The sequence below is a fragment of the Tiliqua scincoides genome, chromosome 8 (assembly GCF_035046505.1).
Source record: "Tiliqua scincoides isolate rTilSci1 chromosome 8, rTilSci1.hap2, whole genome shotgun sequence".
In the NCBI taxonomy this organism is placed as follows: Eukaryota; Metazoa; Chordata; class Lepidosauria; order Squamata; family Scincidae; genus Tiliqua; species Tiliqua scincoides.
The window spans coordinates 57,672,543-57,700,267 of NC_089828.1; the positions used below are offsets into that span (position 1 = coordinate 57,672,543).

At 48.6% G+C, this 27,725-nt stretch overlaps 1 protein-coding gene across 2 annotated transcripts in view; it reads left to right on the top strand.

The window, feature by feature from the left end:
- Nucleotides 1-27,725, top strand: part of CUX1 (cut like homeobox 1) — a 258,390-nt gene that overhangs the window by 137,174 nt on the left and 93,491 nt on the right. For both annotated transcript variants that reach the window (XM_066634819.1, XM_066634818.1), the window contains exons 5-8: nt 1,369-1,506; nt 3,569-3,692; nt 5,048-5,124; nt 9,701-9,767. In XM_066634819.1, the coding sequence (XP_066490916.1) occupies nt 1,369-1,506; nt 3,569-3,692; nt 5,048-5,124; nt 9,701-9,767 (406 nt within the window). The remainder of the gene's footprint in view (nt 1-1,368; nt 1,507-3,568; nt 3,693-5,047; nt 5,125-9,700; nt 9,768-27,725) is intronic.

The window sequence follows — 27,725 nt, forward strand, 5'->3', positions numbered from 1 at the left end:
ATATTCCCGGATTCTTTTGCCCTGGCTGGTAAGCTTGTGGTACTCCCTCTCCTCATGCCCCTTTGAAATGTGTTTGTCCAGCTGTGCTCAGCACACGCATCGTGGTCCCCTTAGCGCCTAAAGTTTCTTAGATGTGCAACAAAATTATTTTAAGTGTGCACTGGAAAAAAAAATGCAAAGTGTGACTTCAGTGAACATGCACTTTTCACACACCCAGTTTGGGAGCCAGCAATGGCTGCTTGTGGACATAGGAAGCTGCATCTTCCTGAGTTAAACTTTTGGGCCATCTAGCTCACACCTCTGACTGGTGGTATAGCTGGAGGGGTGCAGAGCACTCAGCCTGGCAGGGAGGTGGGCGAGCGGCCCCTCCCTTCAGAGCAATTCCTGGTGGGGAGGTGGTGGAAACGGAGTCGTACGGAGCTCCCATACACTTCTTCATGGTGAGCAGATCCACAAGCCAAAGAGTGACTGTAGCAGGCCACTTTCCTCCCAGATTTGACACTGTGTTAAGGAGTGTCATATATGCATTCCGTGGCCCAGCACATATGGCTTGCCAATAGCTGCAGCTGCACGCTCATGGTAGTGTCCCCAGCATCCTGTGTGGGCAGCAAGTCTGAGTGGGTAGGAAAATGTCAGATCCCAGGAACTTTCTGGGCCCCCTCCTTTGGCTCCTAGGCCCCCTTTTTACCCTGGGCCTGGATACAAATTACCCCCTTTACCTCCCTCTCCTAGGCCCTGACGTAGACATTTGTGTGACAGTCTTCTGGCCCTGGCAGTTGATGTTGTCCAGACTCTTCTCTTATGGAGGGGGCACAGAGGATGCTTTAGGTGCTCTCCCGAACTGGCTAATGGTAGAGAGGCCAACCTGCAAAAGCAGCTCATCCCACCCATGATCTCTGGAAAGTTTTGCTGAGGGAAGAGAGATTCTTGGATTTACATAGAAGAAATGTGGTGGAGCCTGGGACCAGAGAGGTTAGCTTCCAAGCTGAACTGAGAGGTACGTGTAGGCCTGAAAATCTCTGGGAGCAGGCTGCTTGTGTCAGACAAGTAAGTACAAAAGAAGTGGATTTATAATGCTGGTGGTCCTCCCTGCTTTTGTTCCAGAGGAGTACAAATTTTAGACCACAAAATCCAGAGCGTTCTGGAGAAAGATGCTCAAAAGGACAGGGTTTGAAGGGAAATGATCTATGTCAGATATGTAATTTATTGTGTTCTCGTTTTCTGGGTTTGGCACCAACAAGTTAGTGTCTTGTTGCAAAAAAGGATCTGGCAGCAACATTGCGGTTTGATTGTTACAACTTGGGCAAGATGTGAGCTCACTTGACTGGCAGTCACGGTCTGTTCCATTCCTCTTGTCTCCTCCATCAGATCCTGTTCCAGCCCTCGATCTGGGGCAGCAGCTCCAGCTGAAGGTCCAGCGCATGCACGATATTGAAACCGAGAACCAGAAACTTCGGGAAACACTTGAAGAATACAACAAAGAATTCGCCGAAGTGAAAAATCAAGGTAGCTGGGGGGGGGTATCCTTTTTAATGACATGTAAACAGAAAGGTTTAGTTTTATTGTGGGGTGAGGTGGGAATTAGGATGAGGAAATGTAGCAGTACTCTGAGAAAAATTATGTTCTTAAAAACTAGTTCCAAACATTCTGTCATATTCGGTTATTACCAAGAAATGTGACCCAGACCTGAGTAAGTGAAGCCTGGCAGACTCTCAGCGGCTGAGGTGACACGGAGCTGAGTCCGCTCCCACCCCAGTTTTGTCCCCAAGCGCAGCCCTTTCATTTTTTCCATATAAGGAAGTGGTCACCATTGCTATTTAAAAGGTGCAGAGCTGCCTTTGGGAACACTGTTAGAGAAAGGGGGATATCTGCTCTTCCTCTCAGTGCTGGGTGGCCAGGCCTTCACTGAGAGAGACCCACAGGGAGTGCAGTGCAGTCTCTCTGTGCAAACCACACATAGAGACACTCTGGACATGCACAGGCACCGAGGGGGCCATGGCAAGGCAAATGTTTTATCTCCACTCTCAGCTAACCTTTTGCTGTGGCAGGTGGTTTTGCTCATATTTAACATGAGTTATCTTCTCATTGAGAATCTTTTTGGTAACCATTAAACACGAACATCATCTCTGCCGCGACTAAATCTCGTGTTTCCATTGTGTGCATTGAAGATTCAGCTGGCCTGTTGACCTTTTACAGTAGTCATTTTTTTGCCCACTTTGGTGTTAAGGCCAGATGCATGTGGGGGTTTCTGCATATGAAGTGGTCTTACCCTAAGTTGGACCAGACTAGCGGTCCATCTGGCCTAGCATTGTCTACTTTGAGCTGTGGTGTCACCCCAGGGTGACCTTTCCCAGCCCCATAACTGGAGGACCTTTAAACTTGGATGCTGGGGTTTGAACCTTCTCTGCCTAAAACAGGCACTTTGATCACTGAGCTGTGGCCCTCTCAAAACCTACCTGGAACTCCATCTCTGCAACTGCCCCTTCTGCATGTGCAGTGACCACTTGGCAGCGCACCACTTCCTCTCTGGATTAATGTGTGATCTTGCCTTGATATTTACAACCTTCGCTGTAGATATGGTTTGTTTATCCCTTGGGCAGGCTTGCAGATGTTTGAAGCACTGGAGGTTAGTTATTTAAGGTGATGGACAAAAGTGGCCATTGTGCACAGAAGGGCCATGACCTCCAGGAGCAACTGCTCCTCTTTCAAACATGCCCCAGGTTTTTATGTGGGGTTGTTCTTTGGCCGTGCCCATATGCAGGTAGGCCTTTTGACCTTTGCAGCAAGGCACTTTTCCTGAACTAGGAGTTGGAACTTGTTTGCTCCAAAGCCAATTTCACTTTACACAGGACCTTCGGTTGCCCTGGAATTATCCCATTCTGGCTGCAGCAGCAAAATTCCTTTTACATCCATCTACACTGGGAGAGCTGTCAGTTGCAAAGGTTCTGTGTGATTTTTTCTTTCACCCTTTGACCTTGGAGAGCAAACAGAAGATGAGAAGAGTCTGTTGATTTCTTAGCAGTTCTGTTTTGTGGCTCAAACCTGAGAGTGTTCAGTGAACAACAGTAAAAAAGCCCGAAATGTAGCAGCATCTTCTTTCCTGCCCTCCCCCCATGTTCCAACAGCATTGCTCTGTGCTTGCACGATGTCTTCAGCCAGGGCTGAAAAATAGACCTCATGTGGGATGGGGGAGAAGACCAAATCCCTCTGGAAAGGGAGATGCAGAAAGCGGGGTGCGGACTTTGGGGCTCTCCAGGAAGGTATTTTGTGGGCCACTGTTCAATCCTGCTGTGCATTTAGGCCAGATAAACCCTCTCTCCTCTTCCCAGCAAAGTCCATTGATCCTTCGCAGCCTTAAACATTTAAAGCTCAATTGAACATTTAGGGAGTAAAAAGTCTCCGAAGGGACTCGTAACCATTGATTTTGTGTCGGGAGATGATGAGCGAAAAGTTTCAGCCGCGCTGCTGCACCCACAGGGCAGACGCGAGCCGCCTCTTCAGCAGCCACGTGGAGTTCTGTTTACCACTCAGGACTCTCTTCCCATTGGCTTCCTTTCTCTGTCCCCAGAGGTGACAATAAAAGCACTTAAAGAGAAAATCCGGGAATATGAGCAGACCCTGAAGAACCAGGCCGAGAACATCGCTCTGGAAAAGGAGCAGAAGTTGCAAGATGACTTTGCAGAGAAAGAGAGGTCAGTTGGCCTGCGCAGGTGGGTGCCAAAGATCCACAAAGGTGGCAGCTGAACGGACTGGTGTTCAGTGCAGTGAGAATATTTTTTTGTCTGCTTCTCTGTTTAACAAATGTTGAATAAGGACTAGTTTTTACCACATCTGCGGCTTAGCATATGAGCTGTTGAATCAAGACCTCCTGGTTCAATCTCATTGTTATCATGGGGGGTAAATAATATCCACCTGTTGTACAAGCCTGATTCCTGAGACAATGGCTGGGTTCACATGATCCAGCAAACCATAGTTTCTTGGCTACAAGGAGCTCCAAGTTCATAGGCCCTTTCCCATAATAGTTAGTGTTCGTGTAGCTCTCTCTGCATGTGCTGAGCGCTTCACATGTTTTGTCTTGATGCTGCCCTGACAGCCATCTTCTAAGGCAGGCAAGTATCATTATCCCCAAATTGCAGATGGGGAAGGCCGTGGCTGAGAGGGAGTGGTTTGCGGAAGTCCCCTCCTGGGGAGGGAAAGGCAGGATATACATATTTTAAATAAATGAGGCCACCTGGTGAGTTCACTGCAAAGATGAGCTTTGAACGGAGGAAGTCCTGATTGGCAACTCAGGCTCTCGGCCGCTTTGCTAGGCCAGTTCTCACTTCCAGCAGCAAGTTGCATCAGAAGGATCCAAATCAATTGCAACACGTTTCGCACTTTGTAGCACGTGTGAATGGCAGGAGGCCGTCGTCCTGTCCCATCACAACCGTTTTCAGCGGGACGACTGCTTTGCTTTCCCCAATGTAGACTCTGAGCAGCATTGCCCAGTCGTACCTCTGCCATCGCTGCTATGGCTCTGGGCCAGGAGGGCAGAGAAGCGGGGTCTGAGTCTAGGAAGCTGCTTTCAGACTCCCGGCCTAGTCTAGCATGTTCCTCATGTTCATCTGTTAGAAGCCCTCCAGGCAAATGTCCTTCCCAGCCCTGCCTTGGAGAGGCCAGGGTTGAACATGGACTTTCTGCATGCAAAGCCTCTAGTGGTCACCCCATCCCCACAGTTAAGAGCAACCCAGAAGGAGAAGTTGCTTTTCCAGAGGAGGTCTTCTAAGAGTGGATTATATTGTCTGTCAGGGTGACCAGGTGCCCACCATTTTCTTGGCCCTTCCCTTGTTTCGAGATGTTGTGCCTCAAATACCACCCCAGATTCTGGTGTGATTGTGTGTGTTTGGTGGCTGTGGGTACTGCTGCCCACCCGGCTTCCTGATTTTCAGTGCAGTTCTGAAATGGCTTTCTCTTCTAAATATCCAATATGTACTTTTGGTTTTAATTTTGCAATATCTATTTTTAAGTGTTTAAGTTGCCTTCTGTCCATTTGCTTCTCTTCTTACAGAATGTTGCAAGAAACGCAGATGTCGACAACCTCAAAGCTGGAGGAAACCGAACACAAAGTGCAGGCATTACAAACAGGTGGCCATTTTTTTTCTAGGTGACTGAGGCCAGCAGAGGTGGGTGGGCTTTGGGGTACAGCCGCGTGTGTTGCTGCCTACCCTCTTAGACCCAGCGTGGGTGTAATGCTGGTTGAACCATAGTTAGGAGCTGGCAGTGTGCCATGGGTGAACCTGCTCCCCTTGCATGAACACCTACATGAATTCCTCATGAGCATTTAGCTGCAGCTCATTGCAGAACCTGCAGTGGGGCTATGTAGGATGGCCAAGTTAAGAAGTTGGTTCAGGAATGCTAGTTGAAGCTAACCATGGTGAACATGAGTGCAGGTGCGCTCCATCGTTAATTTTCTCCCAGGAATTGGGATTTCAAGCAGGTGGGCGCACATGGACCTGCAGTACACCCCTAATCTCCTAAGTGTGGTCTGACACTGCCTTAAGCCTTACTCAACAAATCAAACCTCCGCCTGTGAAAGGCTTCTTATTTTCTGTCAGATTTGTATTGTCTGCTTGGGATATAGGCCTTAAGCAAAATTGAAAGTGATTTAATTGTGTGATTTAGACACACCCTAAGAGAACTGTCGGACCAGTTCTCTGGCTGCCTTTTTTGGAGACGTGGGAGTTGTACTCTCCTGTGCTTTCCCAAGACCAGCATGAAGTATGCAGTAACTGACTTTCCTCAGACAGATGTGGCTTGGGGCACAGACTGCAGATCTGCCTGTGGAAGAAACCAGTGCCTTTTCTGGTTGTTATCCCCATCAGTGTGCATAGGGGCTTTACAGAGTGCACCTAGGCTGGTCCTTGTCCCCCTGAAACAAATAATAAGTTAACATGGGTGGACAACATAGGACAGGGAGAGAGATGAAGCCAGAGTAAATGGGGGAAGAACATATATATATTTTTTTCCATTGCATAAGAACAACCCCACTGGATCAGGCCATAGGCCCATCTAGTCCAGCTTCCCGTATCTCACAGTGGCCCACCAAATGCCCCAGGGAGCACACCAGATAACAAGAGACCTCATCCTGGTGCCCTCCCTTGCATCTGGCATTCTGACATAGCCCATTTCTAAAATCAGGAGGTTGCACATGCGCATCATGGCTTGTAACCCATAATGGATTTTTCCTCCAGAAACTTGTCCAATCCCCTTTTAAAGGCATCCAGGACAGATGCCGTCACCACATCCTGCAGCAAGGAGTTCCACAGACCAACCACACGCTGAGTAAAGAAATACTTTCTTTTGTCTGTCCTAACCCTCCCAACACTCAATTTTAGTGGATGCCCCCTGGTTCTGGTGTTATGTGAGAATGTAAAGAGCATCTCTCTATCAACTTTATCCTTCCCATGCATAATTTTGTATGTCTCAATCATGTCCCCCCTCAGGCGTCTCTTTTCTAGACTGAAGAGGCCCAAACGCCGTAGCCTTTCCTTATAAGGAAGGTGCCCCAGCCCCGTAATCATCTTAGTTGCTCTCTTTTGCACCTTTTCCATTTCCACTATGTCCTTTTTGAGTTGTGGCGACCAGAACTGGACACAATACTCCAGGTGGGGCCTTACTGTCGATTTGTACAACGGCATTATAATACTAGCCATTTTGTTCTCAATACCCTTCCTAATGATCCCAAGCATAGAATTGGCCTTCTTCACTGCCGCTGCACATTGGGTCGACACTTTCATCGATCTGTCCACCACCACCCCAAGATCTCTCTCCTGATCTGTCACAGACAGCTCAGAACCCATCAGCCTATATGTGAAGTTTTGATTTTTTACCCCAGTGTGCATGACTTTACACTTACTGACATTAAAACGCATCTACCATTTTGCTGTTCATTCTGCCAGTCTGGAGAGATCCTTCTGGAGCTCCTCACAATCACGTCTGGTCTTCACCACTCGGAAAAGTTTGGTGTCTGCAAACTTTACCACCTCACTGCTCAACCCTGTCTCCAGGTCATTTATGAAGAGGTTGAAAAGCACTGGTCCCAGGACAGATCCTTGGGGCACACCGCTTTTCACCTCTCCATTGTGAAAATTGCGCATTGACACCCACTCTCTGTTTCCTGGTCTTCAACCAGGTCTCAATCCATGAGAGGACCTGCTCTCTAATTCCCTGACTGTGGAGTTTTTTCAGTAGCCTTTGGTGAGGGACTGTGTCGAACGTCCAGATATATAATGTCCATGGGTTCTCCCACATCCACATGCCTGTTGACCTTTTCAAAGAATTCTGAAAGGTTTGTGAAGCAAGACTTACCCTTACAGAAGCCATGCTGATTCTCCCTCAGCAAGGCCTATTCGTCTATGTATTTTGAGATTCTTTCTTTGATAAGGCATTCCACCTCATCACCTCTTTCCCGGTATAGATGTTAGGCTGACCGGCCTATAGATTCCCGAGTCCCCCCTCTTTCCCTTTTTAAAGATCGGTGTGACATTTGCTATCCTCCAATCCTCTGGCACCGTGGCCGTTTTGAGGGACAAGTTGCATATTTTAGTCAAGAGATCAGCAACTTCATTCTTTAATTCCTTAATAACTCTTGGGTGGATGCCATCTGGGCCCAGTGACTTATTGATCTTTAATTTATCAATGAGATCTGAAACATCTTCTCTCTTTCAACCTCTATCTGACTTAATTCCTTGGTCAGGAGGGGCTGTTCAGGCAGTGGTATCTGCCCGAGGTCTTCTGCCGTGAAGACAGATGTAAGGAACTCATTTAATTTCTCTGCCATCTCTAAGTCTCCTTTTATCTCCCCTTTCCCTCCCTCACCATCCAGAGGGCCTACTGCTTCTCTGACGGGTTTCCTGCTTCTAACATATTTGAAGAAGCTTTTATTATTCCCCTTAATGTTGCTGGCCATGCGTTCCTCATAGTCTTGCTTGGCCTCCCATATCACCTTCTTACATTTCTTTTGCCACAGTTTATGTTCCTTTTTATTCTCCTCATTAGGGCAAGACTTCCATTTACGGAAGGAAGCTTCCTTGCCCTTTACGGCCTCTCTAACTTGGCTGGTTAGCCATGCGGGCACCCTCCTGGACTTTGTGGAGCCCTTCTTCCTTTGCAGTATACACTTCCGCTGGGCCTCTGTTACTGTTGTTTTAAGCAGCCTCCATGCACTCTGGAGAGACTAGACTCTTTTTACCTTCCCTTTCAACCTCCTTCTAACCAGCCTACTCATTTGAGGGAAGTCTGCTTGTCGGAAGTCAAGGGTTTTTGTGAGAGATTTGCCCGGTATTCTTCCCCCGACGTGCATGTCGAAACAGATTGCAGCATGATCACTGTTCCCCAACAGCTCCATAACATTGACATCTCTAACCAGGTCCTGAGTACTGCACAATATTAAATCCAGAGTTACCTGTCCTCTGGTGGGCTCCATGACTAGCTGCTCTAAGGCACAGCCATTTAACATGTCAAGGAATCCGGTCTCCTTTTCGTGACCAGAACACAAATTGACCCAGTCTATATGAGGATAATTGAAGTCCCCCATGATTACAACCCTGTCCCTCCTTGCACCTGCTTCCCCTTGCATCTCCTTGCAACTGCTTGGGCTTGTTGATGGTAGAGGATGGGGACTGAGGTTGTGCCAAAGCCCTTGAGGAAAAGATGAGTTTTGAGGAGGCGTTTGAAAGAAAGTGTCAAGAGATACTGCATCCCTTTTGGCCTCCATGTTTGAAGTTCTCAAGGAGACCGGGAGGCAGGGCTGAGGAAGCACTTACAGCAACTGTTTTCAGCATTTTCCTTCTCACTGACCTCTATGGTAATCTTTATGGCATTTATCTCTTGTGATGTCACTTCCTGGAGACACTTCCAAGTTTGGCAGCTCTGTTTTTAGGGCAACTTCCTGTAGTATGAACTGTCTGGCCCTGCTGGTGGAAGAAGAGGCAATTTGTTACTACAGGCAGTTGCCCTAGAAACAGAACCACCAAACCCAAAAGCGTTTTCCAATGATTCTCAACCTCTGTGCCCCAAACCCCCGTGGCACCCCTGCAGACCTTTCAGGCATTGGTGTGCCATGGAACAGTGCTTGAAAATGGCTGACTTAATGGGCGCTGGGGGTGCTTTCCTTCCCCCAGAGTAGGCAGCAGTTGGGTTCAGCGCTCACCTGCTGGGTTCTGTTCCCCCTGCTGCTTCTGGTCTCATCCTGTCAGCAGCTTTTCCTTGCCTTCCTTGCTTCTGTTGGCCTCTCCAAGCCCTGGCTAGCCTGGGCACTTTCCCATCCAAAACCAAATCAGGTCCCTGAGTGAACAGGCCCAGGCGCTTCATCTGTCACGGAGCAGATCTATAAAGGGAAGGCGACGTGCTGAGCCAGACCGAGTGGGGCAGGATCTGGAAAATTTCACCATTCTCAAAAGAGTGGCTGAGCTGGGCCTCTTCCATTTTTTTTAAGAGATTTTTTTTTTTTCGAGGAAAGAATTTTGAAAAGCTTTTAAAGCATTTTTCTACAATGTGATTTTGTTTGGTCAGGGAGAAGACATAATGCAAGATGACTTTTCGAATGGAGAACAGTTTATAGCTCAATTGAATAGCCTTTTTAAAAAAATGTTGTGCGGTTCTGACCATGTCAGTAATGCTTGGCATGTTGTGTTTTTTTCCCCCCTCCTTTGCTCGTCAGCCTTGGAAAAGACGCGAACGGAATTGTTTGACCTGAAGACAAAGTACGACGAGGAGACGACTGCAAAGTAAGATTCTCAACCCTTCCCCAGATACCCCACTGCACATGTGTTCAGTGTTCTGCCATCTTTGGCTCACTGGGGCAGAACAGAAATAATCTTTCTCTACCCCAGTGTTTCTCAAACTGGGTCAGGACCCACTAGGTGGGTCGCGAGCCGATTTCAGGTGGGTCCCTATTCATTTCAATATTTTATTTTTGATATATTGGACTTGATGCTACCATGGTGTGTGTCTGCATTTGGGGAAATGTTACTTTTATCTGTACTTTTAACAAGCTGCTATCTATGTATATTCTTTTAACAATGATAGTCAATGGGACTTACTCCTGGGTAAGTGTGGGTAGGTTTGCAGCCTAGGATTGTTAAAAATTTTCCTGCTTGATGATGTCACTTCCAGTCATGACATCACTTCTGGTGGGTCCTGGCAGATTCTCATTCTGAAAAGTGGGTCCTGGTGCAAAATGTATGAGAACCACTGTGGTGATGGCAACTAGCTTTTCAAACGGAATTGAACCCGTTTGTGGAGGACAAGCCTGTTTGTGGAGGACAAGCTTCTCGTTGTGATGACTGCACCACCAGCAGGTTCAACAGCAGCACCCCTCTGAATATCCATTGCAGGGGATCAGCTGCAAGGGAGGGGTCTTTCGTCATACCCTGCTTGTGTCTTCCTAGAAGCAGCTGGTGGGCCGCTGTAGGAAACAGTCTGGGCCTTTGGTCTGATCCAGCAGGTTTGTTTCTTAGGAGCTTGATATGAGCCCTCCTAGCAGTTCAGCTTTTTTTTATTGGAAGGCCTTTTCTCAAGTGGCTCCCTGATTCTCCTCTGTGCTGGCCTTTCAATGGCAGCTCATGGCCCTTCTTTTCCAAGGAGCCCAGTGGGGGGATGCTGAGGTGGGCGAGTTGTTATTGTTATTTAAAAAAAACAAACTCCTTCAGTGCACTTGGCACATTGCAGAGTATACGAGGTCTCTGTCCTGAGGAGCTTTCAGTTTAAACTTACACAAGAAAGACAACAGAGGTGGGGTAAATGTGGGGAGAAGAATACGCTGCTGTCTCCATTGCAGTTGTGTAACTAAGGGGGGAAGGGGGGTATGTTGTCCCAGGTACCATGCCATGAGGAGGTGCCAACACACACCCTCGACAGCAGAGCACAAGCCAGAGATGGCCTACCTCCATATCTTCCTGTGAGGGGAGGGGGATGCGGGAGAAAGAATAGCGGCTGGAAAGATGTCTCCTCACCACATTTACTTCCAAGCCAAACACTTCCAGGGGGAGAGGATGTCACTTGGAGAGTCATGATCTTTGTTGGCAGAGGGGGCAGCTACACTACTGCTCCATTGCACATCCTTGACTTAGTTGCAGTGTGATGTGAGATCTTGGGGGTTGAGCCAACACTTTATATCAATTTTACTGCTGATTAGTTTTGTTTTAATTAGTAGAATGTATTTAGAACGCTTTATCTTTGTACAACCTTTGAGGAAGTTTTTAGGACAAGCAATACACTTTAAAATAAAAGTTAAGTAACTGTGGTTGTAAACTACAGAAAAGGTGCAAAAGAGAGTGACTAAGATGATTGCTGGGCTGGGGCACCTTCCTTATGAGGAAAGGCTACGGCGTTTGGGCCTCTTCAGCCTAGAAAAGAGACGCCTGAGGGGGGACATGATTGAGACATACAAAATTATGCAGGGGATGGACAGAGTGGATAGGGAGATGCTCTTTACACTCTCACATAATACCAGAACCAGGGGACATCCACTCAAATTGAGTGTTGGGCGGGTTAGGACAGACAAAAGAAAATATTTCTTTACTCAGCGTGTGGTTGGTCTGTGGAACTGCTTGCCAAAGGATGTGGTGATGGCGTCTGGCCCCTGGATGCCTTTAAAAGGGGACGGGACAAGTTTCTGGAGGAAAAGTCCATTACAGGTTACAAGCCATGATGTGTATGTGCAACCTCCTGATTTTAGAAATGGGCTATGTCAGATGCAGGGGAGGGCAGCAGGATGCAGGTCTCTTGTTATCTGGTGTGCTCCCTGGGGCATTTGGTGGGCTGCTGTGAGATACAGGAAGCTGGACTAGATGGGTCTATGGCCTCAACCAGTGGGGCTGTTCTTATGTTCTTATGATACACAGACATGCTGCCCACAGAGTAGCTCCCAGGGCTTCCCAAGTAAGTGTGAAGACTCTGCTTTTCTTCCCAGTTCACAGGTCTTGCTCTCTGGCCTACCACTGGCACCGGTTTGGTTGGCAGGTATCGGGGGGGGGCATACCATTTTCTATACTGAAGCTCCATTCCCAGAAGGGGGATTTCCTGTTGTGATCTCCCTGCCAGATTTTAAATATGTAGAAAAGGCTCTTGTGTCCTGCCAGGCTTTTGATGGATTATTTTATACTAATGTCAGCTGCTTTCTGCTTTAATTAATGGTTTTATATTGATGCTGTAGTCCCTTACTGTAAGCCACCTTAAGGTGTTTTAAACTGGAGGGTGGGATTAAAATATTTTAAATAAATATAAGTGACGTACCTCCCAGGGGTTCAGCTGCACTTGAGCATTGTGATAACATAGGATTGACACATGCAGATGTCCTTATGTTTACTTGGGCTGGCATGGAAGCATGCATTGGGTGTGGGTTTGGAAACCACTGGTACAAAACCATGTCGAAAGGGTCTTAGCTGGATGGGAACAGTGTGGTGGTTGTGTGGCTTAATTCCACACTGACAAGTAGTCAGGTCGCTAGCCCTTGACTCACAGTTAAGTGGCAGCCCAGTGCAACCTTGCTTGCCTGATCCGTGGGCTTGCTGCACGTGTCTGAGCCTCAGTGTTCCCCAGATGTAAAATGGGACTTGACGCTCAAGAATCACTGATACTGCTTGTTGCGAGTTCTGTAACACTGCAGGTTAAAGGAAGTAAAAGATCCTTGCTGTGACTGCTTCACTCTGCTAATTATTTCTCTCTCAGCCTTAGGTAGGTGTGAATTAATTCTCTGTGCCCAAGTCTTTCTGCTGCCAGTTTTAGACAGTGAGCTTAGAATCTCTGCTCCATAGTAACTAAGGTGAAGATTTTGGCTTGGAAGTGCAAGGCAGGTCATCCCAGTGTATCACTGGTGGAGTTCAGAAGGTATCTGGCTTAGTTCCCTCCCCCTGGCTTGCCCGGAGCCACTCTTCCGCCCGTTGCTCCAGTGGGCTCCAGATTCTACAAAGGAATCAAGTAGATTCCAGAGCTCTGAAGGCTGCCTCCCTCCCCTTGGCCATGCCTAGAGCAGTGAAGGTGTTAACAAGAAGGGGGGGAGAGGCTTGCAGTCTGTCAGCCGGAATACCAGAAGCCGAGATCGACAAGCCGGCATCCGTAAAGTTTTCCATGTGTAGGCTTGAAATAAAATGTAATTAAGCCTTTATGTGCGGAACAAGGATCCATTGATGACTACAGCTGGCCCTTGTTTTCTTCTGTCACTGAGTGTGGGAGGTAAAAGAAGTGCTCGTCTTCGTGTTTGTTAATGCAGGATTCCTGAGACAAATGGGCGAGCACAGTTTGATGTTGTTTGGGACACAGAGGGGCCTGCCAGAGTTGTTGTGTAAGAGGATTTCAAGGGGTGTTTTTTTTCTGATCGTGACTGTTCCTGGGTTAAATAAATGGATGGCGGCCCTGCCTGTTTTCTCTTGGAGGGGAAGGGATTGGGATTGGGAGTTAGAGGGAAGCAGCAAAGAAATGGCAAACACTTAAAGGAACTGGACGTGAGGAGAGGCAATTTGGCAGGAAATGGGCGGGGGGGTTTCGAGAGAAACAGCGTTCTTTCTCACAACTCCTGAAAGCTTCTTCAGACACACACACCTCTTGGTGTGAACTTGGGCGAGTAAGAAGCTGCCTTCTGCAAGTCAGGCAGTTGATTGGTCCAGCTCGGAAGTGCCTCAGTTGGCCTGCACAGCCACTGCTAGTCGATCTCCTGGCGAGGGTCTTTCCCAGCCCCACCTGGGATGGCAAGAATCCATTGTCCCACAGCCTGTCTGGGATGGGGCTGTAGCTCAGTGGTTGATCATGGGGATCATGCCAGGTGCCATCCCTGGCAGCATCTCCAGGTAGGACGTGGAAAGCCTCTTGCCTAAAGCCCTAGAAAGCAGCTGGAGTAGGCGGACCAAGAGGTGAGTTGGGATAAGGCAGCTTCCAATGTGGATATATTCTGGCTGAAGCTGGGACCCTCTGCTGCGGACCCATCCCCTGTAGGTCTTGCACAGATGGCTGCCTGTGGTCCAGATGAGGTCAGCGTAAGCAGCTTGAAGAGTGGTGCTTAGCATTTCTGAAGCTCCACCCTCCCCCATTTATAGCCAGCGTGAATGTTTGAATCAGATTGTGTGGAGCTATCTGTTAGGTTGGTCCACAGAGCTGAATAGTCTCTTGTGTGGTTTCTCCAAAGAAGGCCCTCAAACGCCTGTGAATTTGATTTGTGTGCAGTGGAAGTTGTGCAATTTCCTCTTTGCTCATTTTCACCACTCCTTCTCATGTTGCACTCTGAACCTGGAAATGGACTTTAGAATTTCTCTGTCAGGACCTGGGGCAAGACCATCACACCCTGCAGCTCTCCAGGAGACCAGCGGCCAGTCTCTGATGGACCATGTAGGGCAGTACTCCCCAAAGTTTTTAACACCGGGACCCACTTTTAAAAATGACAATCTATTGCGACCCACTAGACCAAAAAAGAGAACTAGAAGGAAATATTAATTAATAATTTTTATTATTAATAATTGGCCACACTTGGCCCGTGCCCTTCTTGGCTGGTGGAATCTGCCCTGAAGGGACTGGCTGAATAGACAGGGAGAGGGATAAATGCTTCTCCCGGGGAGGGTATGTTTCCATCTTGCCTTCAGGTAGGGGTCATCTGCCATCTCCTGAAGAGGCCCTGCCTTGCTTCTGCCATTCCGGGCAATTCTCAGCTAGTCTCTAACCTCCTTTTCTTGGACAAGGGGTTTGAATGGGTATTGGTAACCCAACCACAGAGATTTCTGGACGAGACTGATAGTTTTAGTTTAGTTTTATGTTGATCTGTTATGTCTCTTAGTGATGCTATCTTCATTTTTTCTCCCTGATGCTGTATACTATGTTGTGAGCTTCCTTGAGTGTCTTCAATGCAGAAGGGAAAAGTCAGGGCAAAATATCTTCAATGAACTGGTAGATCATGGGGGATACTAATAAATATGAAGCACTGTATACCAGGTAACTCTAGAGAAAACAGCGCTCACTTCGGCCCCTCCCCCGCACAGATACTTTAGAAGGGTAACTGCACAAGTAGTGAGGATGTCAGTGTAGTCTTGAGCCAGAGGCTTAAGTGGGGTGGGGGGAGGTCATAATTCAGTGACATCGCATGGAATCAGACCCGGCATCTCCAGTAAAATGGACCACAACTTGAAGGAGTAAAAAGACTCTTCTCTGCTTTGAAACCTTGGAGAACCAGGGCCAGTCAGAGTGGGCCAAACACAGGTCCAGATGGCCAGCCCATGAGGTGCCTTTGCGTGCATACGTGATTGTCTTTCTACCCAGTGGTCTGTCTTTCTCAAGACTGTCTCCACTGACTGGCAGCAGCAGTATGGCTGAAGCTAGCAGCTTCTGCCTACAGAGCAGGGGCTCTTCCCCCTGAGCTATAAGCCGTTCTCCAGTGAGTGAGGATGCACCGTATAACTCAGTGGCAGAGCAGGTGCCTTCTTGGGTGCTGGAGATCACCGGCCGAATGCCTGGCATTCTAGGTAAGACCACCACCCTGCAGAGCACCCCAGATAGTCTAGATAGTCCTGGGCCAGATGGGCCACTGGCCCGACTCTGTGGTAAGCAGCTTGCAATGGCAACGGGGACAGTCGAGCATGGAGGCAAAAGGTCAGTCCTCTGCCGAGATCAGAAGTGGGAGCAAGCACACACAATTGTGAGCTGCACAGGGCACATGTCGCTCCCCCCTCTGCTCTGCTGTGCCGCCCCTCCCTCCGCTCTGCCTCTTGTACATCCGCTTGCAGTGCTGCTGCCCCAAATGGCCTGCCGGCTGGCCAGGCAGCTGGAGCATCCCCATGCCACGCACCAGCCTTGAAAGCGGTTCTGTTTTGTTTTCCCCCCTTCGTTCTGTGAGAGAAGAAGAGGCGGATAATTGAGCCCTTTGATTTGTTTCACGGTTTGTTTGCCCTTTCATTCCTTTCCCGAGGTGCCTGTTTGTTGAGGAATGTCTCCTGATTGCCGGCGAGGTGGTGGGGCTCCGAAGACTTCCCCCGCCAGCTCTCCTTTCAGCCAGAGCCGAGGACCACGGCAGCGCCTGCGACATGCATTTTTAATGCAGAACCTTCTACCCCGGCCCTGGCAGCGCGACTGCGCGGGGCTCTCGGGAGCTTTCAGATTTAACGCTCTGATGAACAAAGCACAGGCTCAGGGCGGTCGACATCAGTCAGTGTTAACCCCGTGCTGCCCAGCACCAAGCTCTTAATTTCCCCACAGAACAAAGCAAGGAGGAGGACGGAGAGCTGCTGTGTTGGGGGGGGGGGACCAGAGGCAACAACCCTCTTGTTTTCAATAGAGTGAAATAAACTGGGATTTGATGCTTTCAGATCCAGGTGTATTGCTGGTCCTCTTCCTCACCTTCTGACTGCTGCGGTGTCTCGGCATTTAGGCCTCCTCCTGCCTTCTGTGCAGCCTGCTGGCATTTTGCTTTAGATCCTTTAATTTGAGAAGCACAAAGCTTGTGATGGGGTTGGCGGCATGCAGTTGTTTGGGCAAGCCCTTGGTCTGCCTGCTTTGGCCAGCAGCAGCCCTCCAAGGAATTATTCCCCTTCCACAGGAGGGCTGGAATTGGGAACTTCTGCTCAGGCTCTTCCACTTAGCTCCAGTGGCAATTCCTGTTCTTCCTCCCTGAGGTGGTGCTTTTGCTGCTGCTTTTTAAGAATGCTGCTATCCCAGTTTTCACCCCAAAAAGTTCCCAAACCATTTACCAAGCAAAAGGAAAAAAAAAGGCAAGGACGACTCTCTTTCCCACAAGGGCTCACAATTTCAGCAGAAGCCCCAGATGCCAGCACCTGTCACTAGTAGGGTGCCGTGCTGGAGTGAGTAGAGACAGCTGCCCTCCCACTGCTAACTATAAAAGGATAACCCCTTTCAAAGGTGCTCCTTTGCCCTGGTTGCAGGGGAATTTGGTGCATCTCTTTGGTTAAGTTGTGCATTAGGTTGCTTATTGAATGCCACTTTTTACCACTGAGTAGTTTCTAGCCTCCAGACTCTGCCGGGCCCCTCCAGAAGCCTCGCTAATGAAAAGCGACGAGGCTTCTGCAGGGGGTCTCCAGAAATAATCCGGGGTGTTGCTTCTCCTGCCAACCAGTGAACGTATGAACTGCTGTGTGAGGAAGAGAGAGGGAAGCCGCAAAGCTGCAAACCATCATAGCAGGAGTCCTGTGCATTTATGGGGAGTGTGCTTGTTTAGTACCTGGACGGAGGTGTTAAAGCACTTGCCCAGAACCCTTTTAAATGGCAGTTGCAGCTCAGCCTTAAATTGACACTGCAGAAGAACATTTCTGCTTTTCAAACAGAGCAGCCAGAATTTTCTTTTGGCACCTGGAGAGCAGAGGAGGGTCTCAGGTGCCGGGGGGGGGGGGATGCTAACCAACAGCCAAAAGCCTTTCTCAAAGGGAGGGCTCCTCCTGAAACATCATCCCAGCCCTTAGGGAGAAACACGGGCCTTACAATGCATACACTGCTCTTCAGCACATGTGCTCAGAGGGGTCCCAGGATAGAAGTGGGAATGGGAGTTTGCAGGGGTCTTTGAGGGCTGAGCCATTCACTGCTGGGGTGGAGGACCGCTCTCCCCCCACACACACACACCACCAGCGGGTGAGTGGCCAAGGTCTGTTGAGGAAAAGCAAAGTGGTACACTTGAAGGCACTCCTCCCCTTCCCGTTGGAATCCAGCTGTGTAGAATCAGTTCTGCATCCCTGTATGAACTCCCGTCCCAAATTCTTTTTCTTGGTCAGTGTGACAGCATTGTGGGAGAGCAGGCTGGAGTGTCGATATTTTGTTGAGAAAAGTTCTTTTGTTTGAACTGGAAGATAAAAAGAGCTGGAATCAGTTTGGCACCCCTCTTTCCACACTGCAAAGCGTGCTGACATTTTAAATGAGGTAGTGGTGACTGATACTGGGAAGAGCACCAGTGTTCGTGAATTTTACTCTCTAGCTCCAGTGTCATCCCCTCCCCACCATCTTCCTGTGCTCCCATTTGCACCATCTGTGACTGGGAGTGGGACATTTTGAGATGGCGCAAACGATCTCTCTATTGCACAGTTGCATTTCCCCCTGTAACCTGCTGGCAATGACACCCTTTGGTTCAGACCAAAGGGTGAAGAAAAGCTGAGTGGGAGGCTGCCTGGGTGAGGAAAAAGTGGCCACACACCAGGGCCGGCCTGTCTTACCCCATCTCTGCTGTCTGCATAGCACTTCCAAGAGCAGTGCAGGAGATGGGGCTGGACTACCAGTGTGTGACTCAGTCCCATAAAAGGAGGTTAGCAATGCCAGGAATCTTCTCCTTGGCATCTCTAAAAAATGGCCCTCATTCTTTGGGAAGTGCCGGGCAGGTGTTTCTCTTCTTGAGCAGCCTCTGATGTTGAAGCAAACTCCGGTCGTGTTGTAAACTCAGCCCGCCTGCCGCTCTGCCCCCAGACAAGCACTGGGTCAATAGAACGGTATTGTTCTCTGGGGCAAAGTTTTACTGCTTGCTTGGAACTTGGAGGGCCGAGCCTTCCTTTCCAGCATCCTGACTTGGCCCAATTACTTTGGAGCACTCAAGACGCTGTTATTAATAAAGGTTTGTTTAAGTGCCTACTTGCAAAGCCTGCAAGCAGGCATGAGGGAGAACATTTCTGCCTCCAGAAGCATCCGGGGCTCCCAGTCTTGCCATTACATTGACACAAGGGGATCGTTAGTCCTTGGATTAAAGCAAATGTTGATAGGGGTGGGGAAACAACCCATTGGGGCAGCAGGGAAGACAGTGGTGGTCTGGTGGGGCTTATTCAGTTCTTTGCAGCCTAGCATGGCCTGCTACTTCTTGTGTACCAAAGGTAAATATTCCTCAGTCAGGATCCTGTAGAAGCTCCACCCTTCGTATTTGCAAAGAACCTAGTAGGTTTGGTGACCGTCAGCTTCACTCTGTCCAAGACCGGCTGCCATCATAGTTATGGCAACCTTGTTTATCTGACTGCAGCGTTTAGTTGGCTAAACAATATTTTGATCCACGGAAAGGTTCCCCACTGAGTTGGTCCACAGACTCGTAGCAAGTGCTGTCAAGTAAGAGGCCTTCTCTCCTCTGTGAGAGAAAATGGGGAAGGCCTCTTCTGAGATGATTTTCCATAACATATACACATCATCTAAAAATAATTCTGGGGGAGGGAATGGGAGAGAGACAGCCCAGGAAGGGGAGGGCCCAGGCCTTTATAAGGCACCCAGGGCTGGTGTTGAGAGGTCTCTGGACAGGGTACCTGAGGGTCGCTCCGTGTCTGCTCCCCTGGGAGTGGGGCAAGCCCAGGGAAAGAGCCGGAAGACAGTTGGAGGAGGGAGGAGAAGGGTGAAGCAACCCCCTACCCACTGCTGAACTCTGAGGCCCAGTTGCTCGATCAGCAAACTCCTCCCTTTGGTACTTCCCCTCTTTCCTTGGGGTCAAGAAGGACTCAGACACCAAGCAAAGTGTACCCCTCTCGCAGCAACGCTGCTAGGCGTGGAGGATGGGAAAAGGTTTCTTGAACTGGGCAACAGGACACACCTGTTCAAACCCACCTGCATTTCTCAAGAGTCATCTGCGGCAAGACCTTGATGTGCTCCGACACCACCAATTGTTCCAGGGCCACCTCACAAGGAGGCTCTTCCTCCTGAAGTCGGTTGTTTTGTTTAAACTTACTGTGCATGTTGTATGCAAGGCAGTGGGATAAATAATCAAGTAGCTTTTATTTCTGGCGAATGACAATGGCATCCACCGAATGAATTATGCAGCACATGGCTTAATTCTCCAGGCTGCCGTGTTTGGAGTCGAGGGGGCGGTGGGAGTTGGTGTCTTTTTCCACTAGATATGAGCAAGGCTGGAGCGAAAGCCTCTTGGATGGCTCTCTGGGTCAGGTGCTTGAATGTCCCCCGTGCCTCTGCCACTGTTGAGACACAAATTGTTTTGATTGCACATGGGAAACAGTCACTGCTTTGGGGCTGCCCAGGGCCGAACGGTAGGCAGTTCAGGAAGGTTGCTGTATGTGGATCCCGCCTATATCAGCAGCAGTGGACGGCGTGGGGGGATCAACAGCAAAGAGCCCTCTGAAAATACCCTTGCACATTTGGGGCCCTTCATCTCCAGATTTTGCTGCCATGTAGCTTGCTGATGTCTGGTGGAGGAGACAGTGGTGGACCACAGCTGGCCAGGGATGTATTGCCACATTTTGATCATCTGAAATCACTTCCTACTGAGACAAAACACTCGTCCTTCTAGTTCACATCTGCACTGACTGGTAGCAACTCTTCTGGGTGTTTAACAGGAAGGGTCTTTCCCAGCCCTGCCTGGAGAAGCTACTGGGAACTGAAGCCGGGATCATCTTCATGCAAAATGTAGGCTGTACCATTGAACTATGCCCCCTTCTCAAATGTTCTTTAAAAGGGGGGGGGGTAAACAGCATGTATCCAAGACTGCCTACAAGGCATTGCCAGTGCCCTTCAGGTCATGTGACTGGTGACAATGCTCAGGAGTGCCTCACTGTTGCAGGCTGTGGGCAGTCCACAGTCGAATCAGAGCCGTTTTGGTGCAAGGAGCCCGCCGTCCATCTTGGTGAAACGGTGAAGGCCATGAGGGAGTCCAGAGATTCACAGCTCACTTTCTGGCATCTGTTTGAGTCAGTAGTGTAGCTGGAGGGGGGGCGGAGCACTCAACCTGGCAGGGAGGTGGGCGAGCGGCCCCTCCCTACGAAGCCATTTCCGGCAAGGGGGGGGGCAAAATGGAGCCGTACAGCTTCCTACAGCCATACTACTGTATGGCTCCCTTTTGCCCCCCTCCGCCGGGAATGGCTTCGAAGGTAGGGACTGCTTGCCCACCTCTCTGCCTGCGCCCCCCCTCCAGCTACGCCACCGGTTTGAGTCTTGCAGTCTTGAGTTTGAGTCTTGCAGTCTTAAGAGTACCCATCTCTACCCAAAAGGGGTTGATCTTATGAATTATTTTGGTGCCTTTGGGGGGGAAACTGCCTGTGGCAGTCACTATTCTGTGGGATTTGGGTGGAGTCAACAGAGAGAGCAAATTGTGATGTTGGAGGGGGTAGGAACTGCTAAACAGCAGCTCAACAACTAGGCTTCTCAACAGTTAACAAAATCTTAATTAATCAGGTGAGAGTTAATAATTGATCACATAATTAAATTTGCATGTGATTAAAACAATATTTGAAGGGAAAGGCCTGCTTTTCTTGTTCTTAGGTGGGACATGAATGCATTGCAGCAGGTGCCATCTTAGGGCCAAATCCGATCCAATTTTCCAGTGCCGGTGCTGCTGTGCCAATGGGGCATGTGCTGCATCCTGTTGTGGGAGGGCAATCACAGAGGCCTCTTCAAGGTAAGGGAACATTTGTTTCCTTACCTTGGGACTGCATTGCGGCTACACCGGTGCTGCAGAGTTGAATAGGATTGGGCCCTTAGAAGAGGTTTTCTCTTTGGGGTGAAAGGAAAAGGGAACTGCCTCTCCGAGATGGTTCCTGCTGTGACACAGGTATTTATTACCTGTGCTGGTTGGCAACCTTCAGTCTGGAAAGACTATAAGCCTACAGCACCAAGGCTACATTTAGAAGAGTCATTCCATCCTATGTGGGAGGAAAGGAAAAAGCCTTTTCTGAGGCAGTGCTTGCTATCTGCAGCTATTATAAGATGCTGGGATAAAACTAACATGTATCCTGATTAAAAGGAGATACCTTTTTAGCTGATCGATAAGTTAAATCAACCAATTAACACCCCTTTTTAAGGGATTCAGCCCTCAAACCAACATGTGGCGTGATATTACGAAAGACAGTGAATGACTGAAAGTGAGCTGTGGGGCTTCACGATATAGCAAAAGACAGCAGTGTCCATCTGTATTATGCACCATTCATGCACAGTCCAAGTTGTACCCATGCAAAGTGCCTGCATTCCTCCCCTCTGTTTCCCTGGTTGACCTAGTTTTCCATTTCTGACAACGAAAAAGAGACAGGTGCTGAGAATCTGGACAGTTTCCATCCTGTTTATCATCTTACTGTGATTCCCAGGAAGGAGGAATTTGACTTAGGGTAGGATTACACCTTCACCATTTCTGGAACAAGGTGCAGTGGCCACTTCAGCCTCACTTGAGCTTAATCCTAGTGTTGTGCTTGTATAATCTCTGGAGCACCTGAGATCACAGTTCTTTGATCTCGTCATTTTCAAAGCCTTTGATACTCTCCCTCCACCTCCCCCCCCCAACCTTCACTTCGAAGAGCAGATTTCCTTTCAGTCAAGTTCTTAGGATACAAAAAGCATCAGTGGCTGCAGTTGGAGCATGTTTTATTCTGTGGATTCAGAGGACATAGACACAAATAGTTACCTGATTTGCAGAGCTTGATATTTTCTTGCAGAAAATGTTTCTTCTTTTTTGGGAACAGGGTCGTGGCTTTGGCTTCTCGTCTTGTCTTTTTTTTAATTGCCTGAAAATTTCATTGAAGTTTTTCCAAACAACTACAGCCTTTCCAAGAAGAGAAGATAGTGTATTCTCTTTGGCACAGGTTGTAACTGAGATCTTTCCCTCCTGGGTTGGCTCTCCTGCCAGCTCACATGAGGATCTGTTTATTATTTATTTAGAATATTTACACCCCGTCCTTTGGTTCTGCAAGAGAACCCCCAAGGCGAAACAATCCATCACAGAAGCAGAAACATTAAAAGGAACAACAGGCCCTAATCTTAAGAGTGGGAAACTGAGAAAATTATCAAACAGTGAGCTAGAAAAGAAATGTTTTCATCTGATGCCCAAAAGTTATACAGAGAAGCCAAAATTTCTTGCTGCAAAGAGTGCCAAATAGCAGGGAAGAGGAGAAGTGGGAAATATCCCTTGTACCTACAGACCCATCCTTGCGTGTACATTTCAGAAGACAATGTCACTGGGCTTCAGACAGTCTTTATGTTTGACACCCCTGAAGTAGATGGATAATCTACTTTAGGGGGGAATTTGAGAGACAAATGCAACTGCTGAACTCTTTCCAGAAGGGGGCAGCGTAGGAGCAACTCCAGTGCAGGTGACCTTGGTCCATTGCCGTTCTATTGCATCTCCAACATTTCAGTAAATTTCCTGGAATTCCTTTTGCCCAAGTCTGTAAATGTTTTGCCTCCAGGGGGGGAAAATGTTTCCAGCTACCAGGGAAAGGATAACAGCCAGAAAAATGTGCTCCCTGGAACAGGCCCGCAATGCTGGTGTCATGTGTTGTCTGTATTAATTTTCTTTACAGTGTGATTTGGCTGCATTCTCAATCGATTACTGAAGGAAATGTCTTTAAAAAATTAAATATAGACAGTGCCCATACCATAGAATAGTTACTCATTCATTCGTGTGCATAAAGGCGGGAAGGTATATATAGCAGTAGCTTGAGTCAACTTCAAATGTTCCATTAAGCAAGAAAAGAAGGTAAGAACTAGAAGGTAAGGCTTTGAGTAGCTTGACAGGTCATAGCATGGAACCGGTACACTCCTAAGAGGCCACCAGAGAAAAGGTTGTTCCTTTTCTTTGCTTTGAAAGGCAGTTAGGCAACGTCATGCCTGATGGGAGGTGATCGCTGCCAGCTTAGTGGGTGGATATCAAAGGGAAGTAGATGGTTGAACCAGATGAAGAGGAGACATCTGGCCCTGTGATGGCTGTGTGGAGCTTTCACACTGAGGCATAGTCTACCTTGGTGTAACTATCCAGAACCAGTAGTGTAGCCAGAGGGGGGGCAGCACATTACGCAATGTAAGTGGCCCGTCCTAGTCACTGTTGGAGCCATTCTAGGAAGCACTGCCGGGTTTGGCTCCATCAGTGAGTTAGCTTCCACGGCACACTGAGGTGCCTGTAGTACTAGCCTTGCCGCCGCCTCCAGCTATGCTACTGTCCAGAACTAGAAGTCAGGTTGGAGGGGAGGGCACTTGCTTTCCTGTCTTCCCGGTGGACTTCTCAGTGGGGCATCTGGTTGACCACTTTGAGAGAAACACAAAGCTAAGCAGTCCTTTTTCTGGTCTGGTCCATCCAGGCTGCTCTTAATACGGATTTGATTGATTGATCAGTCGATGAAAGCTGATTCGCCCTGCTGGAGCGTCTTTTGTAACTGGGCGACACCCCTCCATAAAACTCTCTTCCTTCTCTCCAGCGTTGTCCCCCTTTGCTTTGTTCCAGTCAGGCATGGGAGTTCGTGACTCATTTTCTTCCTGTTTCCAGGGAATTGTGTGGTTCCCCAGGATCAACTGCAGGTAGTTTTTATTTGCAGAAAAAACCTTGTCATAAAAGTTTTAGTAGTGCCTTTTAACGAGCCCTTGTGGCTTCATATTAACAGTTATTCAAAGCAATAAAAAGGAAAGAACAGCATTGGGAATAAAATGTTGCTCCCCCCCCCCCACAAAACAAAAATGTTACTTTGTTCAGCTAATAAAATAACATGGTGTGTGTTGGTTTTTTCCCCCTGAAAAAAGGAAATTTTGGCAGCACACTGGCAGTAAATTTCAAAGGTATCCTGTGTGGTATTTTGGTTCTCCTTGGTGTGAAGAAGGCAGCAGCCTTTTCCTGCTACCTGAAGGTGGCATGGCAAACCCTGTACGCCTAGGAAAGGCTGCTGGTGGGCCCCTGGCGTGTTGGAGAGACTCTGCCTGGAGCAGCAGTGGGAGCTTTGGTTGCGATTGGCTATCTTGAACAGAGCCCTTGTGTGTAGGCTGCAAGTAGGTTCAGGACAGAGATGGGGCTGGGGGGAGGGGGAGTCCATAGTTGTAGGCAGTCCCTGCTTTGTAGGTGGAAGTCTTAGTCCCTGGAAGCTACCTGGGACCCTGGAGAGCTGCTGTCAGCCAGTGGAGGCAGTGCAGGCTCCGTACTTACGCTGCTTCTCGTTTTAAGTCTGCTGGACTTCAAATCAGATCTTTCCTGGTCTGAATCTCGCTTCTGCCATGAGCTTGCCAGGTCATCCTAGACAAGATGGTGTTTCTCAGCCTCAGTCTTCCCCATTTGCAATATATGAACCTGTATGAATGAATGAATGAAGGTCTTGCAAAAGCTCAAGGCTTATAAAAGGACTTGCACAAAGCAAGGCTGGCCTTTCCTTTGCTGCCACTACTGCATCACAGACATGAAACAACAAGCAGTGGAGGGAGCCCTCATCCCACAGCTCACATGAGAGGTCAAACCGTCACCCTCACGCTGAAAGCAGTTGCGTCGGACCAGTGTGGGCCCCAACAAATCTCTGGAGGGCCAGAGGCTCATTGGAGACTAGGGGCTCCCCGAGGGCCGCATTGAGAAGCCTCGAGGGCCGCAGGTGGCCCCAGGGCTGGGGTTTGGGCACCCCTGATCTAGATGATTCTCAAAGCACTACTCAGGCTGTTTTATGAATGCTGTTGGTTATTGTGATAGTGTTTGATTTTCACTTTGGTTGTAAACTGCTTTCATACGGTTGGAGGTGCTGGATATAAATTTTCTTGAATGAATGAATCCCCTTCCCACAGCCTAACATGCTTAATGGCAGTTTACATGACGCTGGTGTGGGTTCAAGTCCATGTGCCCGTCTGAGCATGTGGCAGGAGCTTGGACAGTTCTGTGGCATACGGGGGGCAGCCTTGGCAGTCAGCCATATGTACTTGCTGCCACATCCCTTTTCTTTGTTGAAGTGGAATCTGCTCAAGGACTTGAAAACCTGAATAAAGGCAAGGCAGCCTCACATGTTTAATACATCAATGAGAACTGGTGTGTTGAGCTCATAAAAAGGCGCGTGACGATTGTTTTATAGCAGAGGCTCACAGACAGCACATGTAGCTATTAGAGGCTTTTGCAAAGGAACTGATTTCAGGCTGCTGAGTGCCAGCTCCTGATGCAGCACTTCAGTATCTGAAATGAAAAGAACAGAGTCCTTTTGAAGATCCTCCTGAATGTTGTTTGAGCCTGCCCAAGGACAGAACATTACGGCAATTTAATTCATTACTCTGCTTAAAGATTTTTTTCCTTCCTTTTTAATTTATGGCTGAAATGTTTATAACCTTGATGGGTGTTCGGTTTGCAAAGTGGAGAGGCTCCCTTTGAAGCTCCTGGGAAGCCCACATGGTTTTATGAGGTGCGCAGGGGATGGTTTGCAGGTATTGGGCTGAGAGGGGAGAAGAGCGGGCGAGCCCCGACCACGTCCCGCAAACTGTCTGGGGGCTGGTACGGATGGGGTTGCTTTGGATGGGGCTCTTGCCAGCAGAGGAGTTGGCTGACAGGATTAAAAATGTATTAAAGATCCAGTCGGTTAAAACAAAAGAAGTAAAAAGCACCAAATCTTTACCTCCCTGCCAGTTTGGTTAAAAAAGAAAGAAATTTAAATTTCCGGGGTCACAGAAGTTGAACAACTTCCAGAAATTGTTCAAGCGCTGATTTTGGAAGGAGTTGGGGAAAGGGAAGGTCCCGGGTGAGCAACAGCTGGCAAGGCTGGGCCTTGGTAGCCCACCAAGTTGCTACCAACTTGGCACACAACTGGTGGCCCACAGTTGCTAAACCCAAGTTGTGCTCTGTGGTAAGGGTTGCAGAGTGGGGGCAGAAAAGGAGACTGTTTCCTGTGGCTGCTTCTGGTTGTTTTTTATTAGGCAACTGGTAGCCAAATGTTTGGGCAGGCGTGGCCTCTGAAGGTCCCCCCATAAGAACAGCCCCACTGGATCAGGCCATAGGCCCATCTAGTGCAGCTTCCTGTATCTCACAGCGGCCCACCAAATGCCCCAGGGAGCACACCAGATAGCAAGAGACCTGCAAGGCTTCCTGGGAATTGTAGTTAAGAGCATAAGAACAGCCCCACTGGATCAGGCCATAGGCCCATCTAGTCCAGCTTCCTGTATCTTACAGTGGCCCACCAAATGCCCCAGGGAGCACACCAGATAACAAGAGACCTGCAAGGCTTCCTGGGAATTGTAGTTAAGAACATAAGAACAGCCCCACTGGATCAGGCCAAAGGCCCATCTAGTCCAGCTTCCTGTATCTCACAGCAGCCCACCAAATGCCCCCGGGAGCACACCAGATAACAAGAGACCTGCAAGGCTTCCTGGGAATTGTAGTTAAGAACATAAGAACAGCCCCACTGGATCAGGTCATAGGCCCATCTAGTCCAGCTTCCTGTATCTCACAGCGGCCCACCAAATGCCCCAGGGAGCACACCAGATAACAAGATACCTCATCCTGGTGCCCTCCCTTGGATCTGGCATTCTGACATAGCCCATTTCTAAAATCAGGAGGTTGCACATGCACACCATGGCTTGTACCCCATAATGGATTTTTCCTCCAGAAACTTGTCCAATCCCCTTTTAAAGGCGTCCAGGCCAGATGCCATCACCACGAACTGTGGCAAGGAGTTCCACAGAACAACCACACGCTGAGTAAATTGCAGGAGGGACAGAAAGAAGGACATGTGGGCTCAACTCCGAACCAGAGGCCTCCTGGTCCTGTTCTTCTTGTGTGTCTTTTTGTGTATTTCTTGCTTAAAATATTTTCATTCTGTCTTCCCATCATATGTATTCAAGGCAGCTTATCCTAGAAAACCTTTTCAAATTGCCACAACAAATAGAGAAACTAATTAAAGCAACAATTAGTGAAACTGTTGAGAAAGATACGGTGATGGAAAAATGCCTTGTTGTGAAAGGATCACACCTCTAGCCATCATGCGATTTGATTGGAGAGTGAAGCTACTGCTAAGTGCTGTGGTTCCCAGACGTTTTCAACTGGTGGCTCACTTGACGTTCTGGGCCATTGGCCACGACTCCCC